General features: G+C 38.1%; 2 protein-coding genes across 5 annotated transcripts in view; one reads left to right on the forward strand and one right to left on the reverse strand.

The window, feature by feature from the left end:
- The window catches only part of adgrd1 (adhesion G protein-coupled receptor D1), a 44,443-nt gene extending 29,512 nt beyond the window's left edge, over positions 1 to 14,931 (reverse strand). Inside the window, exons 1-14 of one of the 2 annotated variants that reach the window (XM_011479427.4) lie at positions 14,487 to 14,931; positions 14,346 to 14,382; positions 14,039 to 14,155; positions 13,471 to 13,569; positions 12,439 to 12,561; positions 12,184 to 12,360; positions 9,771 to 10,028; positions 8,649 to 8,710; positions 7,969 to 8,118; positions 7,797 to 7,847; positions 5,907 to 6,030; positions 5,661 to 5,768; positions 4,415 to 4,490; positions 2,257 to 2,398 (exon numbers count right to left, since the gene is read on the reverse strand). In XM_011479427.4, the coding sequence (XP_011477729.1) occupies positions 2,257 to 2,398; positions 4,415 to 4,490; positions 5,661 to 5,768; positions 5,907 to 6,030; positions 7,797 to 7,847; positions 7,969 to 8,118; positions 8,649 to 8,710; positions 9,771 to 10,028; positions 12,184 to 12,360; positions 12,439 to 12,561; positions 13,471 to 13,569; positions 14,039 to 14,155; positions 14,346 to 14,382; positions 14,487 to 14,540 (1,578 nt within the window). In that variant the 5' untranslated portion in view covers positions 14,541 to 14,931. The remainder of the gene's footprint in view (positions 1 to 2,256; positions 2,399 to 4,414; positions 4,491 to 5,660; positions 5,769 to 5,906; positions 6,031 to 7,796; positions 7,848 to 7,968; positions 8,119 to 8,648; positions 8,711 to 9,770; positions 10,029 to 12,183; positions 12,361 to 12,438; positions 12,562 to 13,470; positions 13,570 to 14,038; positions 14,156 to 14,345; positions 14,383 to 14,486) is intronic. The other variant, XM_011479428.4, reaches the window with a different exon arrangement.
- stx2b (syntaxin 2b) lies at positions 14,085 to 24,538 on the forward strand. 3 transcript variants are annotated; one of them, XM_078952717.1, is made up of 11 exons: positions 14,085 to 14,172; positions 15,884 to 15,999; positions 16,095 to 16,166; positions 16,257 to 16,356; positions 17,303 to 17,377; positions 17,479 to 17,552; positions 17,770 to 17,878; positions 21,733 to 21,806; positions 21,901 to 22,038; positions 22,114 to 22,224; positions 23,453 to 23,704. In XM_078952717.1, the coding sequence occupies exons 2-11, from the start codon at positions 15,970 to 15,972 to the stop codon at positions 23,561 to 23,563; spliced, it is 894 nt and encodes a 297-aa protein (XP_078808843.1). In that variant the 5' UTR covers positions 14,085 to 14,172; positions 15,884 to 15,969; the 3' UTR covers positions 23,564 to 23,704. The 3 variants fall into 3 exon arrangements, with proteins under 3 accessions (XP_078808843.1, XP_004072771.1, XP_020561792.1); XM_004072723.5 differs by lacking the exon at positions 14,085 to 14,172 and adding an exon at positions 23,133 to 23,252 and having other exon boundaries at positions 15,773 to 15,999; positions 23,453 to 24,538; XM_020706133.3 differs by lacking the exon at positions 14,085 to 14,172 and having other exon boundaries at positions 15,776 to 15,999.

Raw genomic sequence — 24,538 nt, forward strand, 5'->3', positions numbered from 1 at the left:
GAAAAATAAATGTACCTACCGGTACTCCTTAATGATAAACAACTCATTATTTATTTACTATAACATTTTAAAGTGACAATTACAGTTGCATAGAAAACATGTGTTTGCTTGTTACTCTAGCATAAATCCTTTTACATTTGATTTAGTCAGGTTAGGTTATATGGACAGTGTTTAATTCTTAATGTATAGTTGCCCAATCCGATATTTCAAGTCAGATTCTCCCCTAGATATGAATAAATACACACCTATTTTTATTTTAAGAAATTAAAAACTTTTATGCTCTCGCGGACCACATAAAATGACATGGCGGCGACACATTTGGCCCGCGCGCCTTGAGTTTGACACATGTACTGCGGGGCTTGTTGTCATTATGCCAGCTAGTGTCCCGCTCTGTGGTCCAATAGCCGTAGAGTGGGCCCTGAGCTGCTGTGCTGGGCGGGCGCTGTGGCAATGACCCTTGTGGTCGGGCTGGGTCTTGGAATTAATGGATCCCCATTTTACCGTTTCCTCACAGCATTACCTAACCAGACTGATTCTTTAAGCTGCAGTTCTTTGATTCTGTTCAGGGTTATATTGGGGGACTTATATTGGGGGAGCTGGGTGGGTGGAGGGAAGAATCTGGTGAGTGAGGGGTGCCAATTTTGTGTGATTGTCCTGTGTTTTCTGCTTTAATGAATTTTTATATTTTATGGCTATTATTTGCTTTTATGTAAAGTGCTTTGTGTTTTCAGTCAAAATGAAAGGCGCGAAAGTTTGAGTTTGAGTTTGATGCATCAGAATAGAGCAGAGCAGGGAGCTTATGGCCAGAGCCCACATATTTTCGAGATAACAGATTCATGTACAATATTTCTCAAACTGCATTATTTTCATCTTCTCTTGATTCCCAATGAATTTAATATAAAATACTTGAAAATCCAATTTTAGTTTAATGTAGTTAAGATACTATATGCCCTCCATCATGAGAAAAATGCCCAAAAAACATGTTAAAAACACAGAAAACACCATTTTCCTTGGTGGGTCTTTACATCTCGTCACTGGGTGACCTTTTTCTTCTAGCAAACTGGTCAAGACCATAAAAACCAATGTAAACTATTTTGAGTCCCTCCTATTCTCTTCAAGGTAGAAAATTGATAAATATCTTCCAGCTTCTAGAACATTAAAGCTCTAAAAAAAGTCATTTTTGACCAACTCTGACCACAGTTCTGAACTGCAAACTAGTCTAAGGAAAACAGTCTGTTTCTGGACACAATCCTGGCCAAAGGTTCTGTGTGTCAAATTGCAACGATGCCTTTTCAGCATAACTCGATGTCCAAAGCTACGTGAGGTTGAAATGTTCTGGAATAGAGAGTTCCAATCCTCTTTCATTTTTTAACCTGTTTTTTAAACCTGTTGTGTAATCACATTAGAGGTAAAAGCAAACCAGTGCAAAAAGACACACCTGACCGCACAACTGGTGAGCGTTGCTCACGCTCTTACAATAAAGGAGATTGTAAACCCGCTCCGATGATCTATGCTTTAATAAACAGTGCAATTATTGTAACAGAAGGAAGAAAGCCAAGCCATAACTAGAGCTGAAAAAAACATTTTATAAAGGAAAATAAAGGCAAACAAAGCAAGTTTAAATTTGTATTAGTTTTTTATAAAATTATATAAATCAAGAGTTTATCATTCAAGTGCAACTTGAAAACTGAGGAGTTAATTCAACAATTTCTGATCTTACATTATAACAGGTTACTGTATATATAACATGATCTGATATTTTCCAACAGTTTACATAACTACTCACTTTTGGATTAAAGGATTTTGGATTTGTCTTATTAATTTCCTTTTTTTCAACGTTCATGGTCAATTTGTCACAGAAAACCTCCTGCCACAAACAAGTAAAGCAGAGATTTGTTCACACAAGAAAGGTAGTGTTTCTTTCAAAGCATATAAAGCTTACAGGTCAAGGGTCATGGTCAGTTTCCTGTCTGAGAAAACTAAAGGAAGCTAATATAACTCAAAGAGGTTTCGTGCGGTGCCTTTGAATGCCCAGCATCCCATCTACTTGTGTGGACAGTGCCAGGAATAGAGATGTTATATTTGAGTGTGATATTGTTTGGCTGTAGCAACAAGCAGACCACAAAGCCATCTTCATTCTGATAAACTAGATCTCACACTTAAAAAGTCGTGCTTTCAGCATGGACAACATTCCTGAACTATCAAGAAAATAAATGACAAGTTAAGAACTAAGTTTAAGGATGAGTCACTTCCTACCAAGACATGGGTAAGGACAATCTTGATGAGTGGCGCTCCAGACAGGTTGACTGACAGGGTTGGTACGGGTTCCACTTTTAGAGAGATTAAATGGCTTGCAATCTCCATTGTATGATCCTTGAAATCAACAGCATCATTTATCCTAAAACAAAAACAAATGAAAAAAGAATTAGGCCGAGGTAAAAGAAAACCAGAAAAAGAACCCCAAAAGTTAAAATTTTAGCGGTGTAACAATTTATGACTTAATCGATTTGTCCATTTGTATTCCTATGAAAAAACCAGATCGATCTGTTTGATTTAGTTGTTAATCAAATCGAATCGAATCAACCTAGACTATTAGAAAATTATGTCAAAATGAATTAAATTGATGAAAATCAATATAGAAAAATACCATTTGAACTGAGCAACAGTAGGTTTATTTTACTATTAGGTAAAAACAACCAAGTGCATCACAGCAGTCAGCACACGTGATAAATTTTGAAAAGACACATGACCATACAGTGTGGTAGAATACTATGCATTGTTTTAATGTAGAAAACAATAGTGGGCTGAACTTTAGGAAACTAAAATGAAAATGGATTTTCCATTAATTCAATTAAAACTTGATTATCTTGCAAGGAATCTGGAAAACTTCATCTGCACTGTTCAGTACCCAGGTATTTATCTTTGAGTCACACTGGTTGAATTTTGGCTAAAGATGCCCTCAATCCATTTTAGGTCAGTGAATCGGATCGTTCAAAATCAACTAATATTGACTAAGAATTGTATCGGCAACCAGAAATGATAATAAGAATCAAATCATTAAAATTAATTGTTACACCCCTAGTTAGAGTGCAGAATAAAAAGTGCAAACTAAAACTGAGATACAGCGAAATAAAAAAAATGAAAAATTAGCATATGAAACAGATTAGAACTTGACAACATATTTTCTGCATTCTATCAAAATCTATCTTATTTTTGTGAAGAAAAGGTCAGTTTCTTTTTTCATGAATCCAGATGAATTATGGACTAACCTCTCAGTTAAATTGTAGCTGCACTGAATTCATACTGTCTATTATGTGTTCAATAATGTTTCTATTTTTAGTTGCACAGTGTTCTAAAAGTAAAAGCTGTGTTAGAGATTGAGTATTTCTCTGGGTTTTATTAAACAAGATAAGGCCTTGATTCTGTAAAATTCTCTTTATTGGTGCTTCTGGAAGACTAAAAATGCTTAAAGGGCCTACACCATGCTAGTTTTAAGCCTTTTATAGTAAACAATATGATAATAAATTACCTTTAGCACACAAAATAATGTTTTTTTTAATGAAATATTAATTATTCTCCTCAGTTCTTTTCCTATCCGGAAGTAAGACAACTTGATCCCTGAGGCACCGGATTTCGCTTTTTTGTGTGTTGGGAGGGGCTGGTGCTCAGAGCACAGGTTTTTAGAAGATTACTCATCAGTTCATCAGTTTTAATCATGCTTTGTCTAAATGTTCAGAAAAAAAACAATGAGAGGGTCTGTATTTTATCTACAGTTTAAACACAAACCTAACCTAACTAAATGATCATAAAATCTTAAATTGCTCATTTATAAAGTTCACATCTACTCACGGGTTTTCACAGCAGCCCATTGTAACATTTAGATGTGACTCATTCATTCCCCTCATAAATCCAACTGTCAGCCAGCTGAGTTGCAGAAGCAGCTTTTAAAAATGATCTGTTGGTATATTAGGATCACACATCTCTTTCTTGCTACACTAACATCTGCAAAAATGCTGCTGTGCCTTCATGCCCCGGCACTTTAATTATCAGGAAATCTAAACCGAGAGAAACAAATTGCTTAATCACTTTTATGTAAAGTTAAATAAACAAAACTGGAACAAGCCGATCCAATGATGAGACAATAACTGGGGGGGGGGGGGGGGGGGGGGTAGGACAGATATGTTGAGCTAATAGCCGGGTGTATCAGTCAGTGGAGGTTAAGTGTTAAGATGAAAGATAGGCGAAAAGAACAGATAAGCTCTTGGCTCCAGCCGTCAGCTGTTCTCTGTTTCAGGAAGAAGGGAGTGTTAGAAAATCTGATTCCTAACACAGTTTGAGGAAAAAGAGAGACCTGCTTTTGACTTAATCTTGCTAGTAAAACTAATTCCTTAAGTAATAAAAAGTGATCCCTTACCTGGTCTTGACAGGACTGATCTCTTTGTAGTACTTATGCACAATGTGGTAGAAGAGGCCAACAATGGTGGTTTGAGCTGGATTAAAAAAAAAGTCATACAGGAGTGGAGTGTTAGAGGGTCAAGAATGTTAAACACTGCTGTGAAAATGCTCACAAAGAAGGGAACTTAATTAACACGGCTTTGCTGTGGTCAGCCTGGGTTGTATCACAAAGGTGAAAGGCAGAGAACCATAAACCATATGGATGTTAAGAAATCTTTTAAAACAACTCCATGACTTCACTAACAGAGCAGGAGGTCTGGTCTGCCTCCCTTGATTTGACATATCACCCAGCGCAGCCCCACCTTAATACTACAAGATAAACAATGAAATTGGAGGAAATTCTTAATGGCTCTGTTCCTGTGTTCAAAGGCCCTTTGGTTTAGACCCTGTGAGTGAAACAACAAAAGCCTGCAGAACACAAACAAGTGTTCCTGAGAGGTCATGCCAGAAATATTATTTCAACAGAAACCTTTCCAGCAACTTTCCCATAAGATTAGCCTGCTTGTTTATTGCACCAATGATTTTTTTTTTGAGAAATTTGTAATAAAATAGATTAAAAACCAGTGCGTTGCATTCTTTGCACTTAATTAGAGTATAAAAACTGACCTTCGAGTGCTTTTTTCACCCGGGTTTTTACAGCTATGAGTTAACTTGGTTTTGGCGTGCGTGCGTTAGGGTACAATACTGTATTCATTTCTGATAACAACTCTTCAAAGAATAATTAAAACTATTCATTCTGTGTTGTAAGGCAACACAGTGCTCCAGGAGGAGCCGAGGGAATCTGTTTTGGACACCAAGTCAAACAAAATGTGTTTTAATGCTCAGTAATTACCCCTTTCTACCGTGTAGATCCACTCGCTTTAATGATGAAGGTAAGTGGAAAAAGTGCACCCTCCCATTTGTTATGTTTTGAATAAAAAGGGTAACTGCCAACATAAAAGTCATGGCTGGACCTTTACAGCAGACCATAAAGCCACACAGAGGCCACTCTTGGCCTTCTTTGGACACTGTTAGCTCTCTTAAATCTTATATTTACCTGTAAATAACAAAAGCCTTGCTGCTCTGGGATTTTTTTTTCCAGGCAGGATAACTAAATACACAAATTCAACCTGCAACAGTTTTATTCACAGAGAATTCTCAGATTTGAAAGTAATCCATTCAAGACTAATGCATTAACTTGAAAAGGCTGTGATATGTGCACCTACACTGCATGGTCAGGGCCTCCCCAGGGACAGAGATGTAGTTCTTCCCCTGTGTGGGAAAGCGGTAATGCGGCAGGTTGAAATGTTTGGGAAATTTCATCAGAGAGTAATCTGTTGGGGTGAGATATAAAAAATTAGTGGTGCAGACCAAATGACTACATACTGGTGTGGGGCTCACCCACAATAAATCAATGATCCAGATGAAGACAGTGAATTATGGTCTATTAAGGGAAGATGACACCCTCTGACCTGCAACAAAAGATGTTCCTCCTAAGGAGATGGGAGCGACCGGGCTCAGCTCCAAGTTAGTCACCATGTGTTCCATCACCTGGTCCACAGTCTCGATCAGACCGCTGACCACAGGGGTTGACTGCTGTTGGACAACAAATCACAAAAAATATCAATTTATAATTCTAGACCTTTTGCTGTAGACTTCTGCAAAGGGGCCAAACTGTATTTTGAAATCACTAAAACCTTAGTCACACAGACTAACCTGTAACCTGTATGAGTGCTGTGGGTTTTCTGGACCCATGAATGGTCATAGAGTGGAAAGGCAGCATCTTAAATACAGTGCAGGTGTGTCTAGCAGTTTCCCTGAGACTGGCACAGCTACCACAAGGGATGACATGAACATGGACTGTAGGATTGTCGTGCGTTTTGTAAGTGTATAGGGAGGTATTTGTAAGGATAATGTAAGTTCTTTGCACTTATGATGTATGGGTAATGCTGTCATAGAGTGCCCTTCTGCCACACTCAAGTTGTTAGTAAGCTGTGTGTACTGGCCACTTACAGCGCATGGACAAATGCCACTCACGCGGGGTGTGCAGGTGATGTGTAGGTGCACGAATGATGTCTGTAGGTTTTCCAAGCTCTGATTTTCGAATTTCCCCTTTTCCAACTACCAATCTGCACGCAAGGAGCGCACACTTATCATTTAAACAGCACAAACAGGTAGTGCAAAGGATTTGAAAATTATGAAACGAAATGCCTGTGTCCCATCTACTTCACCCTTTAAGTGTTCCTTGTGACCTGTCGCCCACAGCATTACTGTAGAAAAAACATGTGCATGAATGTTTTCCGTGGGATCTATGACCTTAATATTTTCTCCGTCCTTCTTAAAGGTTTGTTCATTTTTCAGATGACCCCTATACACCCTTTAGGGCAGTTGTGACCAAAGCCCAACAGGTTGCACAGTGGGTGTCTAAACAGCTGCCATTATATGATATACATGTAGGTTCACCAGTTAGGAGACAAGTGTTTATTAAAAGTCTGAACTCAAACACTTTGCTGTTTCTGCCCAAATGTGCACAATCTCCAATTGCACTTTTCTAATTGATTGAATATACATTTTTCTCAAGTTAGATGTATAGGCTATTTTCATTCTCCAAATGGTTTCTGCTTGATCCAATCCTGTTTATTCTTCATATGCTCCCATTAGGTAACAATGTCTATGTCTGACCTCATCCAATCACAGCAGATGATCATTCTCATCTCCGCTGGACATTTCTCCATATTCTTCCATTCTGAGGTAGTTTTTTCCCTCTATAGTTGAAAAATGACTTGCTTGGGGATTACGTGGAGAACTCTTGTTGTAATGTGCCGGTCACTCACTTAGGCTCTTATTACAATACAGTGAGGACAAATTGACCTTAATGGATTAATCTGGACAAATTAAATTATTATCTAATGTTTTTAAATGGAACATGATCATGTTTTTAATGTGTAACACCTAGACACAACTTTAGCTGTAAACTGGCCTTTTATAAATAACTGAATTGACACCCAATTACATGACAACACAAACTGTATGACAATATTCACTGACAACATCTGTTTTAACTAGTCACAATGAAAACAAATCCCATTGTTCTGAATACTCTCCACTGAAACTATGCGCTGTACTTCAATGTGGCAGCAATAAGAGTTGGTCATGATGAGTGCACAGCACAGAAATTCTCGTGCTAATGCAAAGACAAACATAAAAAAGATTGCAGAACAATCTAATGTCATGATTAATACAATAAGTGTTGAACCATTTACAAAAAAATGTATTTACTGGATTTCATTGTATGCCAGAGTGCATATACCAGTATTATGTCACATTTGGACTCTGGGGAAAAGCAGTATGAACTCATTTACCTCTGGAAATCCTGGAGAACTCAGTACTTCTTCAACACTTTTGAGAAAGGCCTGGATGGAAGAAAAGAGACGCCGTTTAACAGTGCATCACATGCAGAGGACTAAAAGCATTTTGTCCTTGTCAGAATGAGTTTTTCAACTGTGACATGTGTGCTGCAACGTGCTCCAAGACCTGTGTGAGGTTGTTGGCGGTGCTGTGAGAAATGGTCTTATTGGACAGTCCCGTGAGGAAATCCAGAACTGGCTTGGTGTCCAGGCCCCAAGAACTTTGGGCAGCTTTACCGTGACTGCTGAGGACAGGAGGAGTCACTGCTGTGGCTCTCTGGGGAGACAGCACATCAAGCCTCAAATGAAGTTTACTATCAGGAGGGACATTCCAGAGGAGCACAGAGTACGGACACAAACAGGATGTTTAGTAACTGATGGTTGGAATGGTTGGAAACAATAAAGCACAATGCTCTTTTGCAAGGGAGCATTTCATTTTAGTTGGGCAGCCTTTTTTTTTTGGTGTCAACTATTTTCTGATCGTTTTTTTCTACTCAGAAAACAGGTTGTTGAATTTAGTGTGTCACTTTAGAAACTGAACATCAACAAAAAATGAAACGTATATTGTCACTCTTGCTCTTAATATCTTTTCTTCAATCTGTTTTTAAAAATGCAGCAGCTTGAGGAAAATTCAATTGTTTGTGCTGATTTAAGTGAAAGTTTTTTATCCAGCTGCCTTTTGTCAAGCTGATTTCTCATAGTATATCCATGTGTGAACTGAATTAAACCAAGATGGAGGAAAAAAATACAATAATGTTGAGTTATAGAATGCTTAGAACTCTTGATTTGCTGAACTGACAGACTTACAGGTGTTGGAGCGGTTGAAGTCACCTCTTCGGAGTCTCCAAGAGTCGGGGCAAAAGCCTGACCTAAAAAAAATATATATACAAGGGATTCTTTTAAAACAAGATGCAAACCAGATTGTTGACCTTCATCTGGTTGTATTTATTTTATTTCAGATAGCTGTGCCCCTTGATGAACCTGACCAGATCAGGCTGCTGTGCTGTGACTGGATCAGATCATCTAAAACCCCTTCTTTTGATCATAACAGAGAGAAGGAAGCAAAATGTAGGTGATCAACCCCACAGTCAGCAGCAGCAGCTTTTTGAGTCTTTATTGTCATTTCATAAAACAAGCAGTGCACAGCTAACAGAAAGTGTCCATATATGGAAATTTATTACATGCATCAGTCTGAGTCATTCTCGCTTCTCTTTAGCTCAATGTAACATTTTATAGGTGTGCTCTGGAGAAGCAAAAATATTTTTCTGTTACCATAACAGTCAAACTCTGTGTGTTTGGTTGTGAAATATATATCTTTGGGTCACAACCTTCGAGAAAGAAATCAAGTCTTTGCGCACTTTGTAAATTCTTCAAACATCATGACTAGTTGATGCTGTTAACGTAAACGGTTTAACACCCTACTGGAGACCATTGAAACATGTTTCATTTTGCTCTGAACGTTTTTCTTTCAGTGCAAAAATGTGTAAGAATAGCTTGTCACACAGCAGAAAACTGACATCTCTGAATTCCCAGAAATTCTGTTTTTTTCTCCATTTATGGAAATCTGCTAAACCAAAGGAGGTAAACAGCAATGAAGAAGTCAAGAGTGTGAGGCGTTGATCCTCAAACATTAAATCAAAATGATTTGCCCCGGCAATTAACATCCTTCCACACATGTTTAAACTTATAAGGCAAAACTATTTGAGCTGTGGAACACATACAGTGAAAGAGCAGAGGTAGGGAGAGTTTGTGTCCTTTAGTATTTTGTTGTTATGCGAAAGTGTCATTGATGGAATGTGCCGAGAAGAGAAACGGAAATTGCTTTTTAACTCGTTTCCTTAGAGTCAAAAGACAGGATGTGTTTCAATACACATTTTTTCCTCGTATGCCAGGAAATAATTTGTTTATTTATGAGAACAGACGTCCCACCTGTGGCTGCATTGTAGTAGTGCAAGATCTCACGGGGGGAAAGGGCCCTTTCCCAGATGACAAATTCATCAAAGGCCCCGGTAACATAATGACCATAATCCTCATTATTGCCAGTCCCAATGACGAGGTCAGAATAGGGGTCTCCATAATATTCTGATACTCTGCCAACCGGGTCATCAGCAGTGAAGGTCCCATTAATATAGACTTTTAGACCATCGCTCTTGGTCCAAGTAAAAAGAATGTGTGTCCAATATGGTCCTGAGGATACAGAGAATGACAGTAAAAAACATTACTTCCTCATTTGGTTTAAAACTGTAATCATGCCTACACTTTTCTGGTTCAATTACATTCAAACATCTACAGAGTATATTTATCAAAAGTAAGCATTCAAAAGTTCAAATTCTTGGCCTCTAAACCCAGTTGTATTAAATTAAGGACACAAACGAGAACTTGACAGTCCAACTAAACACAAATATTTTGCAAAATAGTTTTGTGGCAATTTGAGCCACAGTTTCTGGAGCTGTTTTTTTATTTTTATTTTAATTTTATTTTTTTTTTACAATTTTGTGGTTCTAAATAACTCTCAATCTGTCAGCCAACAAAACGAATTAGTATCTGCGGAAAAGTGTCAGATGTCAAGATATTTTTAGAGATGCAAAATTTTCTCCCCCATTACTGAGATTTCCTATAAATCCAAAAACTCTGCCCCACAATTTTTTTTAAAGTTGAGGGTTTGTCACAGGTGTCTTGAATCTGTCAACAGGTATTTTAGGATTTTGTTTCCATGAGTCAAAAAAGCGAGAAATGTGAGGGAACTTTATAACAGCCTTGAAAGCTCTGAGATCAAAGTGCTGATGGTAAAAAAAACAAAAATCTGGCTACACATAACGCAATAATATTAACGTGACACGTATGTATTCTATGTAGGATCTTGACCAAAATTTTATGCAACATTTTTAATAAACTATTTTTAAAAATTGTTGCTCATTTTTTGGCTTTAAAATCCTTTGTGTTATTATTGTGTTCATTATATATGCAAAAATTTTGCAACTTAGAATTAGGTAGTAAAATACAGCCATATACCAGAAACAAATATAAAATAATTTGTATCAGACATTTACAAAAGTATTATTTAGTGCATAAAGCTATTTGTTATTAACGCATAAAATTGTTTTACAAGAATGGTCTTTGGTAAACATGCTTCAAAATGCCTTTTATAGTGTTTGTATGGAGATTAGAGTTTTCTTTGCGTAGCAAATGGAACAGCCTGAAACTTCATGCCCATCCTGAAAAAACTTGACCAAGAACTAAAGCGGTGATTCCTGAGTAACTGAATAACTTTCTTTAAAATCAGTTTTTGAATGACTTTTTTTTATAAATCCAACAAGCAATCAGATTTTTACTGTTTTTCTTTTGATTGGAATATATATAGGACAAATAAGATGCCCTGTAACCCTCCAGTGGTAGTTTGCTCCTTTTATGGCCCAGTTTTTCATCCAAACTGTTCAACTTGTAATCTTGGAATGCTTTTTATAATTATAAAACATATTTACAACTAAAATAACAATGTTGGCTTCAAAAGATATGGCAATCAGTGATTTAAAACAACAGATGTCTGAGAAGAATAACAAACAAAACATATTTGATTTGTGGTTATAGCATACACCATTTGTGCCAAGTCAATCCCCACTTTCTAACTCATTCACTCCTCCACAAAGAAATATCTCCCTCAGAATGGAATTGCGTTCTCTGCGCAGTGACCCATCAGGCCTCCATCTACAAAGTGTCTCCCATGGCACCAACATGTTCTCTTCTAGCCGTCACATTTTTACATTCTGTTCTAATTGTCTAAAATGTCACACTCTATGAGAACCAGATGATGTTGGATCCTCTGGAACTGAGCTCCAAAACTGTGTTATGACACTCGTGTACACAACAAAGTATAACCACAGCAAAAACAAAGATGACAGAAGTCACTTGAGAAGGATGCAGTAATTGGAGAGAGCGTCATATGTAGTTGAATCTGATATGATTTATTACATTATGTCACAATAATCAACCAAAGGTCCTTTCAAAACATTGTTCCTCTTAATAAATGAATTTAAATGATGGTTTTTGTGCATCACATAATGTTTTGTCTTTCCTAAGCAACCCTTGTGATCAGATGGTATAATTGATTTCAAATGGGATATAGCCGCATATCATAAAAGATGTAGGTTTTGTAATGCAGCAGAATATTCTTGAAACACATGCTTTTCTTGCCAAATGAACTGCAGCTGGTGTTTGTTAGCCTAACCATAAAACAAATGACATAGATTAAAAAAAAGGAGAAAAGTGCATTCCTCAAGCCTGGTTGTGGACTAAACTGTCAGAGAGGGAACATTCTGTAAAACAGAAATTAAGTTCACAGTACCTGGAACCTTTATGCTGACCTTCCATCTGTGGTTGTTCCCTCTCGTGTAAAACTCCACAAATCCCACTAAAGGGTTGATGTAGACTGAGAAGCCATTTGAGAAAACCTTCCCCCCAGAGGACACAGCAAAGCGGGAATCAGCCTCTTGGTTTTTCCAAAAGAATGAAAGGGTTATGCCTGTGGAGGGATAAATTATTTGCAGCTTTTGAAGATGCGGTTGCTCAAGCAAACTTTGAAATGCATACTCTGCCTCACCCTCGGGACCACAAAATGTAGGATCACTAATGCAAGAATTCTGGTAATTTCCAAAGTGAAGAAAGGTGTCGCCATTATCACCATTAAGAAAGATGCCTTTGTTGACCATTCCTTCAACAATGTCTGCAGAAAAGCATGAAACACTTATGTGAAAATGGAGGGGAATCAAGTTTAGTGCTTAAGCTGTTTAGACAAAAGGTTACTTTAAAATATCTTTCTGTGACGGAAAGGTTTTTCTGAAGCACTGTCTCAGAGAAATCTCAAACATTACTTTAAAGACCCACTCAGATAAAAACAATGTTTTTGGTGTTTTTAAGATGTTCTTTTGCCATTTGTCTAATAATTGAAAACATATATAAAGAAAGTTAAGCTTAAGATCGTATATGTAACATAGAAAGAATGCTCCCTGCTCCACTCTATTCTGATGCCTCTACTTGTGGACGAACTGACGTACGTTCTCGTCCTCGTTCGAGCTGCCATCTGGCTCAAAACTGTATGACTGGATAGCTCCAGGATTGTTTTACCATTTTTGTTGGATTGGTAGTGGGGGTATGATGAGCTGTAAGCTAGTGGGAGAGCGTATAAACAGAGCCCTCAGCCTTGGAAAGGAGAGATGGAATTGCTCTGTGCCACAGCTCAGAGATGAATTTTTAATGAACTACTGCCGCTCTGCAAAACTTATGTCGGAGAAAATGACACAGATCTTTTCATTTTGGCTAGAAACTGAATAAATATAATTAAAAGGCCACTGGAGTGCCTTTAACAATAGATCAAAACATGATTGGAGTGGGACTTTAAAGAAAAAATATGCACAAAGACAGAAATTTCTCTTTAACTGTATGAACACCCCACAATGTCAGTTCTTCCATCAGCTCATCAGTAATCAGTTATTTTACACACAAACAATCTGGAGAAAGTAAGTTTGATAAACAATAAACAAGCCCAAGAATCTTCCTGCTGTGCATTGAATGAGGGAAAGATTTGATAAAATAAAAATGGATGTCAGTGAGATGGGAAGTGACCGATCCTCACCTACTTTTGCAGAAATGTTAGTGTAGCCAGAGTCATTGGTATACACATAGGAAGAGTTATGGGAAGAAGGGAGCACAGTGTGGTTGTGGATTCTGAGAGCTGGACAAAGACACCAGAGAGGGAAAAAAAAACGTGATTCACACCAAAACAGACTCAGAAGAAACAAGAACGGTGACAGGAAGACAACCAGAGGGATGTGCTCAACAGGTATGAGACAGAGTGATGTTGAGATGCGTGCAGTGATGGCACGAAATGAGAGACAAGGGTGACACCACACATCATGCTCACGTCCATACCCGATCCCTCTTAAACATTTAAACTATTTCACTGAGAATGCATGAATCTCACTGACTCTAGCTGCACAAAAACATTCTTAGTTTCAATTTTAGCCAGATTTTACATCGATTTCACAGTAATAGAATACTTCATGTTAAACATTTATTTTTATTTATCAAGACATTTACTTTAAATGGTCGAACATGAACTAGTCTATAAAGTTTGGAGTGTGGATGATGAAACACGTGTCATTTAGGTGCTACATTCTCAGGAGGTAACCAGATGCACATACTTATGTGACTCCCGTTAATAAAACCCGGTCTGTTTCCAATCCGGTCCCACAGTTCATGGATCCCTTCCACTGCATCAAGGGGCCAATAATGTGAGGCGGTGGCCAGCACCTTCAGGCCTACACAAAGTTTGCAAGTAAACATTTGACTCATTTCGATTTTTTTTTTAGAGATGGCAACAGAAGTTGTTTATTCAAATTAATGAAAGTAATAGAAGAAGTAAATAAATAACAGAATTTGCTTTGTGGGAGCAAGGAAAAAAACGGACTTTTGTATTGCTATAATGTAATCTGGCATAAAAAATACTACCTGGATGCTTCCCATTTGGCACTACATGAGCATAGACCTGTGAAGAAAAAAATCTATATTTTTTATAAAATATCCCAGATTTATAAATGAAATGCATGATGAAATGCAATGAACAGGATTCAGAAATATAGTTCCATTTACCTTAATGTAGGAGACAATTGCTGTAAAAATCTGAATGCGCAAACAGATTTCCATGGCTGTGAAGAAATGTAATGTGTGCAAATTCTTATAAGAGCTCAAGATAAATCCAAGAGGAGACGGTCATTGTTCTAAGACATGTTTAACAATTCACATGTCCAGACCGAAACTTTGTTTAACAAAAAAAGGAAAAAATAGATAAATAAAAAGAAGAAAAATAGGTCAATGTAAAGCTCTTAAAAGTGTAGCTTACTGAATGAGATTGAAAAACTCAAAAAGTTGGTCTGTCATGGTAAAATTCGAAGCCGAACGTCCAGAAAAAAAAGATATAATCCGCGAGGAAGATTCTAATTTAACAGCTGCTTTCTCTGAGTTTCTGTGCCTTCAGCTGAAACTGCTTGCTCCAGTGGAGATCAGTGAAGGCGCGCTGACTCGCTGGACAAAACGTGGGAATTGCATGGCGTGATGTCATGTTTGGACCCTCAAAGGAGGGGCGTTAAAGGTGTGCGTAAAAGGAGTCACTTCGTGCGCAAATGGAGATTGCGCGGGGAATAAATGAGAGCAGTGTTTGTACTGTGCGTTCCAACTAAACATGTAAACACAGCATAAGGTGTAAAAAAAAATCTGCATATATAATTCTGCACCAACACATGTTTTAAAACGTCTGACCAAGTTTTAAACATGTGTTGGTGCAGAATTATTATAGTAATAGCAAGTAAAAACTAAATGTGCATTTGGTTAAAAAAAAAAAAAACTTAGTGAGAAGCAGTCAAAAAAAAAGAAAAAAAAGAAACACCTGCTGTATCTTTATTTTTTGTCTGTCTGTGCTTTTTTAAAATCTTTGTTGATTTTTGAAGAAAATATTTAAAAATAAATATATAAATAAATAAAACTTTAACACCCACAATTTCCCTAAAATGGATCGGAATTATGTCAAAGTAAACAGTGCCACCGTGTGGTCAGATTTTGGAATAGTTTAATGGCGAGCCGATCCTTCCTATTTATTATTTATCAAACCTTATGTGACCATCAACTGGTGCTTATATGGTCTAGATTTTGGCAGAGACGTTCCCAATGTGAAATGTCAAATAAAAATAGTAATAGCAATAATTTAAAAAACAGTGGCTGTTTTGACAAATTATTTTCAAATTAAGAGCTCTTAACAAACGTCTGTGGTTTAATAGATGAGAACACAGGGGGTGATCCATCCTGACTAACAATGTCCCTGGCGCTTGGGAAGGCGCGTGCGTGTGCGCGTGTGAGAATGGAAGAGGAGGAGCATCTGAAGAGCACTTATTGTAGATCTGTCGCTGATCCTGGACGCTCGGACTTAATGACAGCCATTCTTTAAATATGAAGATAAAAGTTTCTTTATTACTTTTCTTTCTATAACAATCTAGATATGACTCAGCGCGTGGACATTTTCAGCCGGACTCTGCGCATGTTTTCTTGAAGTAACCCAACAGAAGACGCGCAGATCGCTGCGATGAGGGATCGGCTGGCTGAACTGGCTGCTGTAAGTGCTTCCTCCTGATCAAACCCACCCCCCCCCCCCCCTTTTTTATCTTTTACTTCAGATCATCGCAAAAATATCACTAACACTCTTTTTAGAATAACGCGGGGGAGGATGCTGCTGTACCAGTGGACCCCATGGATGGCTTCATGGAGAGCTTTTTCAGGAGGGTGGGTGTTGTTACTGATGTACAATCAGAGAGGACGGGGATAAGCCGGAATGATGGTGATTTATTAATATTTAAAATGGTTGAACTGTAGGTGGAGGAAGTTAGAGGACTCATTGATAAGATCTCCCACCAAGTAGAGGAGGTGAAGAAGACGCACAGCATGATCTTGTCTGCACCTAACCCTGATAACAGTGAGTGAACTTGCATGAATGAAAACTTGGACAGTCCCAAACTACTTTATTGATTTGCAAGTTTACGATGCAACTAAAAGCAAACTATTTCTTTCTAAACCCTTTAATTTTGTTTTATTTTGAAAGGCACCTTTTACATTGCTATGTAGTTTCTCTAAACAAATGTCAAACCTTCATTGGTAAAAGTATGAATTATTGCCATAAAAATTACAGAAAGTGTTTTTTTGCTTGAAAGAAATGCCAGAAGTAACTTTAAACAACAAAAGGGTCATGTATTTGACAACTTGAACATCCTTTCTAAGCAGAGATTGATTTGATATTGAGTTTTTAAAATCCAGTTTTATTAATATCCGGATGGGATTTGTCCTTTCTATGTTTTCATCCGCTTAGTTTATAGTTGTGTAATATTATAATTTGTAGCTCGTGTTTGTTTGCTCACTATGTGAATGGTTCAAAGTTTGCTTTTTTTGTTGTTGTTGTAGATTGGTTTTGATTTGATGTAAAATGTAAACATTAAATGAGGGGATGCTTTGTTTTCTATAGTAATTGGAAAAAGAAAAAAAGAAAAAATTCTGGGCTAGAAGTCTGCAAAGGAACCAGCACACTGCAGGTTCTGCTAAGCTCTGATCAGGATCTTAATCGACTCATGCTGTTCTTTTCAAATGTTTTTACACAGCAATGCTGCATACAAAGTCTCCTGATGCTGATGTTTTACCCTTTTTAAACGATTTCTAAATGACTAAATGAGACTCATAGGATTGTGAGCTGGGAAGGGTTTCCTCAAAGAAACTAAAAAAAGAGGGATACTGCTTTCTGACCACCACACTATGAAGTTGCCAAGTGACATGATGTGATCACAGTTTATCCAATATTTACAGCGGTCAAACCTGCTAGGTTGATGATATTTTCTCTTTAGTAATTAACCTGTTGTGTTTTCCATGTAAAGGGACAAAGGAACAGCTGACCGCTCTCACCAATGACATCAAAGGGAATGCCAATGTGGTGCGGACTAAACTAAAATGTAAGTGTGCCAATAACACTGTCTTTTTACCCACTGCTTATAAAACTCCACTTTTGCTGTATGAAATTGAGTAATGCTGTTGTCACTCTGTTCTTTGGAAGCAATGGAGCAAAGCATGCCTAAAGATGATGTCACCAACAGATCATCTGTTGATTTCCGGATCCAGAAAACACAGGTAGAAAAACAGAAAGACCCAAAAAAAACAATCACATAATTTGTATATAATAATTTGTATATATATATATATATATATATATATATATATATATATATATATATATATATATATATATATATATATATATATCATTTACTTCTAGTGATTGCTCTGTCTGTTGCCCCTTCAGCATGTTCTCCTCATTCTCTGGTCTCGTGTCTTCATTTGTTGTCAGCACACCGTGCTTTCCAGGAAATTTGTGGAGGTCATGACGCTGTACAACGAGACCCAAGTGTCGTTTCGGGAGAGAAGCAAAGGAAGGATACAGAGACAATTGGAGATAAGTGAGTTAAAACGTGACCAGAACAGCCTCAGTCATAATATAGCCTCAGATAACCAATTCATGAAATCTCACAATGCAAAGCTATTTGCATCAATGCAGTCAGAAATAAAGATTTTTTTTAGATTGAAAACATTGTTCATGAGTGAAAAAGTCTCACATCTGGTTATAAAATTGTGGAATAGTCAAACAATTGAGATGTGTATGGCCAGAAACCAGGAAACAGACCTCACATGTTTCCTCTTTGCTTTTCTGGATTCAAGCCTTGTTGATAAGCTGAACAATAGCAAAGCAAACAATTTTCAACATTTCTCAACAAAGGAGAACTTTTCTGTTTGGACAAACTGTTTTCATCTTATTACTAGTTATATTGTTTGATAAAAAATAAGAAAGAATAAAAAAAATAGGAAAAACACAAAAAAGATTGCAAGATAAGATGCAAAAATCAACATTTTGGCACCAAAGACCTGAATCGTGCTAAGAATGAGTCCAACATTTTAATCATCAATACTGGACATGGCAAGAGAGGTTCATTTGTGTTACATTAAGAGTAAAAACAAACAGAAAGAATTAAGGTTTAAAAGAATACAATCTGAAAAGATATTTAAAATGACTTTAAAACAAGATCAAAAGACATTTGAAGGTGCTTGAAGTTTATATTTAGTCAGGACTGAAGGATCAGTACAGTAGAAGCTTGCCTAACAGCATTAAGGAGTTTCCTGCCTCTAAAAACGCAAAGGTCTGCCGTGATCCAGTACATTTCTGCCACATATTTTGGCATTCTATTAAAAATAATACTGGCAGGTCTTTCATTTGATCAGCAAATGAGTAAGAAGAGATATTAGGGAGAAGCAAAAACAGGACAGTTTCCCACAGTCCCAGTGCTGGGCTTTAATGAGAGCCTCCATAACTCCACTCAGCAGACTTAAGAGCGTGATACTGGAGATGCCTCTCTGTGTTTGTGTTGCCCGGGAAACGGGCAGAGGGCTGAGAGGCTTATGTAACCAAAAGTCCACCAGACTCTGACCAAACACTCGAACCTGGGCTCTCACAGTCTTACCTCACAAATTCAGGTCTTTCAGCAGGGATCAACTTTGTGCGCCTCAGTTCCGGCTGATTAGTGACAGTGATGTGTTTTTCTCAGTACATCTCTCTGAGGAGCAGCGACTGTCAAAGGTGTGTCCTACAAGGTTTGTGCAAAGCGAGCTGCTCTCTGGGGAAATTGCTGAACAACAGCAGACAAAAGCTGCTGTTTGCAGAGTTCCAGCAGGTGCTTCTTTGTTACGACATTAGCTTCATTTGTGCTTTCACGTTGTTGGCAAATGCAAACCTCACAGCCCTGACTCTATCAGTAACATCAAAATATGTAGTTAAAATCTTCAAAATGACTCCCTAACAACAATTTAGAAATATGTCTTTTACACAATACATTTTTTTTTCTAACAACTTGTCCTGTCCAACAGCTGAGCAGACAGATGAGAGCTGAAAGCTTCTTGTGTTGGACATATTTTACTGTTATAATAGGGGCTACGAACTAGGTGTATATCTAAATAAACCCCTTTTGTAATTTAGGCTAAACTTTATTAATCTTACTTATATCTGTAACAATCATTGGTAGGACCGGACGGAAAAAAAAAGAAGGGAAGAATATAGAGCCGGAGGGGGATGGGGTTGGGATGCAGGAGGGTAATTAAAGAGGAGGGGCGGGTAGAACCGTGAAGCAGCTTAAGGCAACAAGTTGTTGGATGTTTACAATCATTACAGTCAGGTTTATAAGTGATATAAATCCAAAAGGGGCGGGGGCCTGTCCACACACACCAAAATTCCACAAACATACCTGTGGGTTCCAAAAAAGCCCACATACAAAACGTGTCAATATGTTCACAATAAAACTAATGTTCTTACACACATACTTATGCATTCTGACCAACACGTGAAATATTTATTTTAATCACTCAAACTACGTGTTCTGAGTGTGCTCGAGTGGGTCTTTTTGTTCTTCTAAAGTGGGTGATAGAATGTAAAAAGAAGGAGGGAGAGTGCCCAGCCATCCCCGTACCGAGACCCCCCGCCGCGCCGGTAGGGCCCAACGCGGGGCCCCCTCCCAGGAGAGCACCCCCAGCCCCAGACAAGCAACCTACCGCCACCCATGAGTCCTGGGCATCCCCCCATCCCGACCACGGGCACGGGCCAGTGCTCCCCAAGGGAGACCCGCCCTACGCTCCAGACATACGCCCACTCAGTCCACGGTCGGTCCAGGTGAGAGCAAGGCAGGGGCCAGCCACCCCTGCCCAGGAGGAAGACGCCCCAGAGCAGTGGGGGTCCACAAGGAGTATTGTTACCATGGCCCGACCAGGCTCACCAGAACCCACACAGAACACGAACACCCCCTGGCTTAGATGTGATGTGAACCCCGGCCCCTAGTCTTGCCAGAGAGCACAGGGATCCCTCTCCCCGCTTGGGGACAGATGGTCCAAGGTCCCACCTTCATTGTAAAATGTATGTGTGTGTGTTTGTGAGCATGTGTATGTGTGTGCATGTATATGTGTTGGAGAGTATATTTTTGACGGGTAAGGGGTGTGTGTGTACTAAAGGGGTGCAATTAAAATTGGTGGGTAGGGCACTGAGAGGACATCTCCTGATTATCGGTACTCACAGTGATGTCCAAACACCCTCCCCACCAAGGGGCCCTAAACGCCAAGGTGCAGTTAAAATTGGCGGGTAGGGCACTGACAGGACATTTGCTGCTTGCTGGCAGTGATGCCCAAGCAGCCCCCCTACCAAAGGTCCTATGTAAGTTGCAATTAAAACCAAGAGGGGGATGCCCCGTTCCCATACGACATCCAGAGGAGGGAGAACACTGGCAAGTGATTCCTCCCCCCAAGGTGCATCGCAGGCTGACCCCCCCTCCCCCATCACCCTAATAAGTGTTTAAATGAGGAAGAGGGTAAATGGGCGACAGCTGGTAGACTGTCTCCGGGTGATGAGACAACCATCCCCCAGCCCCCCCAGCATTGGGCCCAGGTCTCCTCAGCCCAAAGGCCCCATCCCCCGAAGCGCCAATCCCCCAGGCTCCATACCCATCACCCCACACAGAGAGAAAGGAGCCAAGAAAGCGCCGCCCCCCACGGAGCAAGCCCTGGCCCCTGCCAGCGGCCGCCCCTGGGAGAACTCTGGCCACCCCATGTGAAAGGGTTTTGTAGTTTTTATTTAAAAAAAAGGTTCCTACAAACAAATTCAGCTAAAGTTTACTCTTCAAAAATCATGCCATTATGCATTACGACAGACATTTCATAGTTTCTAATGATCAGCAGTGATCATTAGAAGAATGATATAACAGCAACCTGAGGCTCATGTAAATGATTTCAGGTCGGACATTGATTGATGATTAAAAGAAAAGATGGAAAACAAAACAAAAACACAATGAAATCAATGAAATCCCACTTTAAATCAGTATAAAACACTGCTGCACTTTTATAATTAAAAAGTTTAGATACATTTTTCTCATTTTTTTCATTAAGGATTTATTGATTAACTCTATTATTTCATTATTGACTAACAGAGTGGTGAGAACGTAAAGCTAACCCTCCTAAATGATATTTTTTAGTTTTCAGTTTTAGTTTCAACAAAGATGATCAACAGCTTGAGGATTTTTAGAAATTTCAAGCCCAAGTGTAATGATAAAAAAAAAAAATCAAAAATGTACATAGATCATAAGCAATTTGTTCTCATTTTTTTATTTTTTTATTTATTTATATTTTTATATATTTAAGAATTGTTGTCAAATATTCTTGATATGGCCCTGAAAATGAAAATTTTAGCATTTTATTTAAGCCTTTCTTTCTCCTTTCATTTAAGCTGGAAGAGTGACCACTAATGAAGAGCTGGAAGATATGCTGGAAAGTGGAAATCCATCAATCTTCACATCTGATGTATGTTTTTCACATTTTTACTGTGCTGCTGTTACAAAAACTATGTAAAGTGAAAAAAGAATGGATTAAATCAAAGTGAATCTGTTACTTTCAGATCATCTCCGATTCCCAGATCACACGTCAGGCATTAAATGAAATAGAGTCCCGTCACCAGGATATCATACGTTTGGAGTCGAGCATCAAGGAGCTACACGCGATGTTCATGGACATGGCAATGCTGGTAGAAACACAGGTAAGACGTTTTTCTAACTGGAAACTTTCATCTGTGAATGAGGGCTCATACTGGTGGGGGTTTTATCTCTTTCAGGGGGAGATGGTGAACAGCATTGAGAATAACGTTTCCAATGCAGCTGAGTACATTTGTAGTGCGAAAGAAGAGACAAAAAAAGCAGTGAGATACCAGAAGAAGTCTCGCAGGGTATGTGCTTCTCTCAATGATCTACTGCTCAAATCCCAAGGAAATTTTGCTCAAGTCAAATATGAACACAACCCTTATGTTTTGCTAAGATCTAAAACTTGTTCCATGCACGCAAGTATGGAAGTTTTAAATTGCAAATTGAATTGTCAATTGAGAATAGCATATTATTACTCTACAACCTCTATACAAAAACTCCGAACTCCACTCTTCAATATCTGTTCAGGGTTGGATCATGGTTGCATCAGGTGATCCAGAATATCCCAAATATGCTCAATGTCCAAATTTCCAGCATCTACAAAATTATGTGCAGTTTTTGCAGTGGGGAAATTGCATTGTCATGCTTCAACATAATGAAACAACAACGTGCTTCAGGAATATGAAAAGGTTATTTTCACTTACAATACCATTAGTAACGTAAATTTTTGTTTGTCATTTGTAACGTGCAACTGTCTATTACTCCACTGTTAATTCACAATGTTGACATCAGCCATACAGGCTGTCTGTCATCAATCCTGTACAGTGAAGAGAACATCCTTCCAAAGAGCAAAGTTCCATCAAATATGGGCAGTTACAACAAATAAGTTTCATAATTGGGGCTGGTTTCAGACAAAATTTGGAGGACCTGTGCTGTTGTGGTTACACATTTGCAGTTTTGAGCCAATTGGATGTATTTCCAAATTCTCCTCCAAAAAGCTTTTCGAGACGGCTAATGGTAACAGAATGAACGTCCAATCCATGGGCAACCGCTGCAACACATGAAGAGAACAGTGGTGGCAAAGAGCATTTATATGATCGTTATTAAGTTCTGCAGACTAAATCAGGACATATATTAAACCTTGTTTTTGAATTTCATTTTGATAGTTTGAGTATTGTACATTGCTTATAAGAAGTTTTCTTTCATTTGGCAGAAATACATCATCCTCGCCTTTGTTCTGCTGATCCTACTTGCTGTCATTGCACTAATTGTTGGCCTCTCTGTGGGACTAACCAAACCCCCTGTGTGAGACCTACTGCTATTTCTGTATGAGGTAACTCTTCCACATCCACACATTTTAATTCCTTCTTATAATCAACCTTTTACCAATCTCTCTTGTAATGCAAATTATTGTCGTTTTCCTGAAATCATTTTTTGCCCTGCTTCTCAGAAAGAACCGTGTGTAGAGTTTTCTTACTTTTGCTCATCATATTAGTTGGAGTGTTTGAGTAAAGGCTGTTTTTTCAACCACAGGGAGCTATGAAGCTGTCTTCACCAGGAACATCAAACACCAACAACTTATGTGCAGAATCTGTTATTTTTATTTCTTCCTTGCAGCACACTGGATTATCAGCAGTTTTATGATATGCAAACCTGCCATTAATCACTGAATGTTGAGGATTACTTTTTAAGGAATATTTCAAAGGACTATTTTGACATGGGTTTCCCCGCTTTTTCTGGAGATCGCTGTGTAGATTCTTATTCATCCAGAAAAAAAAAGTCAACTGAACTTCTTTTATCTTTTATTGTTGAAGATATTGCACCTCTTTTCCAAGATAATTTCTCAATTCTTTTTGTAGATAGTTTGATAAAATATTGATAAAAGAACCTTCTTGAGTCTGTGACAACAGACTATGACAGTGGACCTTGTCCAATAGGTTCAACTTAAACTGAGCTAGCCAGCAGCAGACCTTATCCTACTTGTATGTGTGTGTGTGTGTGTATATATATATATATATATATATATATATATATATATATATATATATATATATATATATATATATATATATATATATATATATATATATATATATATATATATATATATTCAAGCTCATCTGAACGTCTCATAGAGGTCTGTCGTGACTGACTTAACATCTGCCTACCAAAGCCCTTTCAATATACAATTTACATGCTCTACTACTTGATGATGGACCTACTGATGTTCCTGCAGACTGGTTTTGCAAAAAAAAACAGTGTGCAGGAGTTTTACACCTGTGAACGTGTAAATGTTTGTAACACAAACATTCAGTCATTTGGAAGGATGGGTGAATACTTTTGGCAATAAAATGACTTTTTTACTAATATGCTGCAAAAGTGCCTTTTTGATATTGTGCTCATCATTTTACAAATTTGTCATTTTGTAATATTGTGTATTTGTGCTCATCACTATAACTAGTTGTGATTTAATAAAATGTAAAGTAAGTCATGCAGAAACATTTAACTTGGGGAGGTTCATTTTGGAAAGTTGTCATTTTGTGATATTGTGTATTTGTACTAGAGCTAAACAAATACAGCAACTTACATACAAAATAAAAAATTTGTTCAAAGCAAAAA

Source organism: Oryzias latipes, chromosome 9 (assembly GCF_053564925.1).
Source record: "Oryzias latipes strain Hd-rR chromosome 9, Olatipes_Hd-rR_3.1".
Taxonomy (NCBI): Eukaryota; Metazoa; Chordata; class Actinopteri; order Beloniformes; family Adrianichthyidae; genus Oryzias; species Oryzias latipes.

Coding starts and splice junctions, on each gene's coding strand:
- stx2b (XM_078952717.1), top strand. CDS start 15,970: ATGAGGGATCGGCTGGCTGAACTGGCTGCT. Junction 16,357..17,302: donor TGCACCTAACCCTGATAACA/GTGAGTGAACTT, acceptor TTCCATGTAAAG/GGACAAAGGAACAGCTGACC. Junction 21,807..21,900: donor CATCAATCTTCACATCTGAT/GTATGTTTTTCA, acceptor TGTTACTTTCAG/ATCATCTCCGATTCCCAGAT.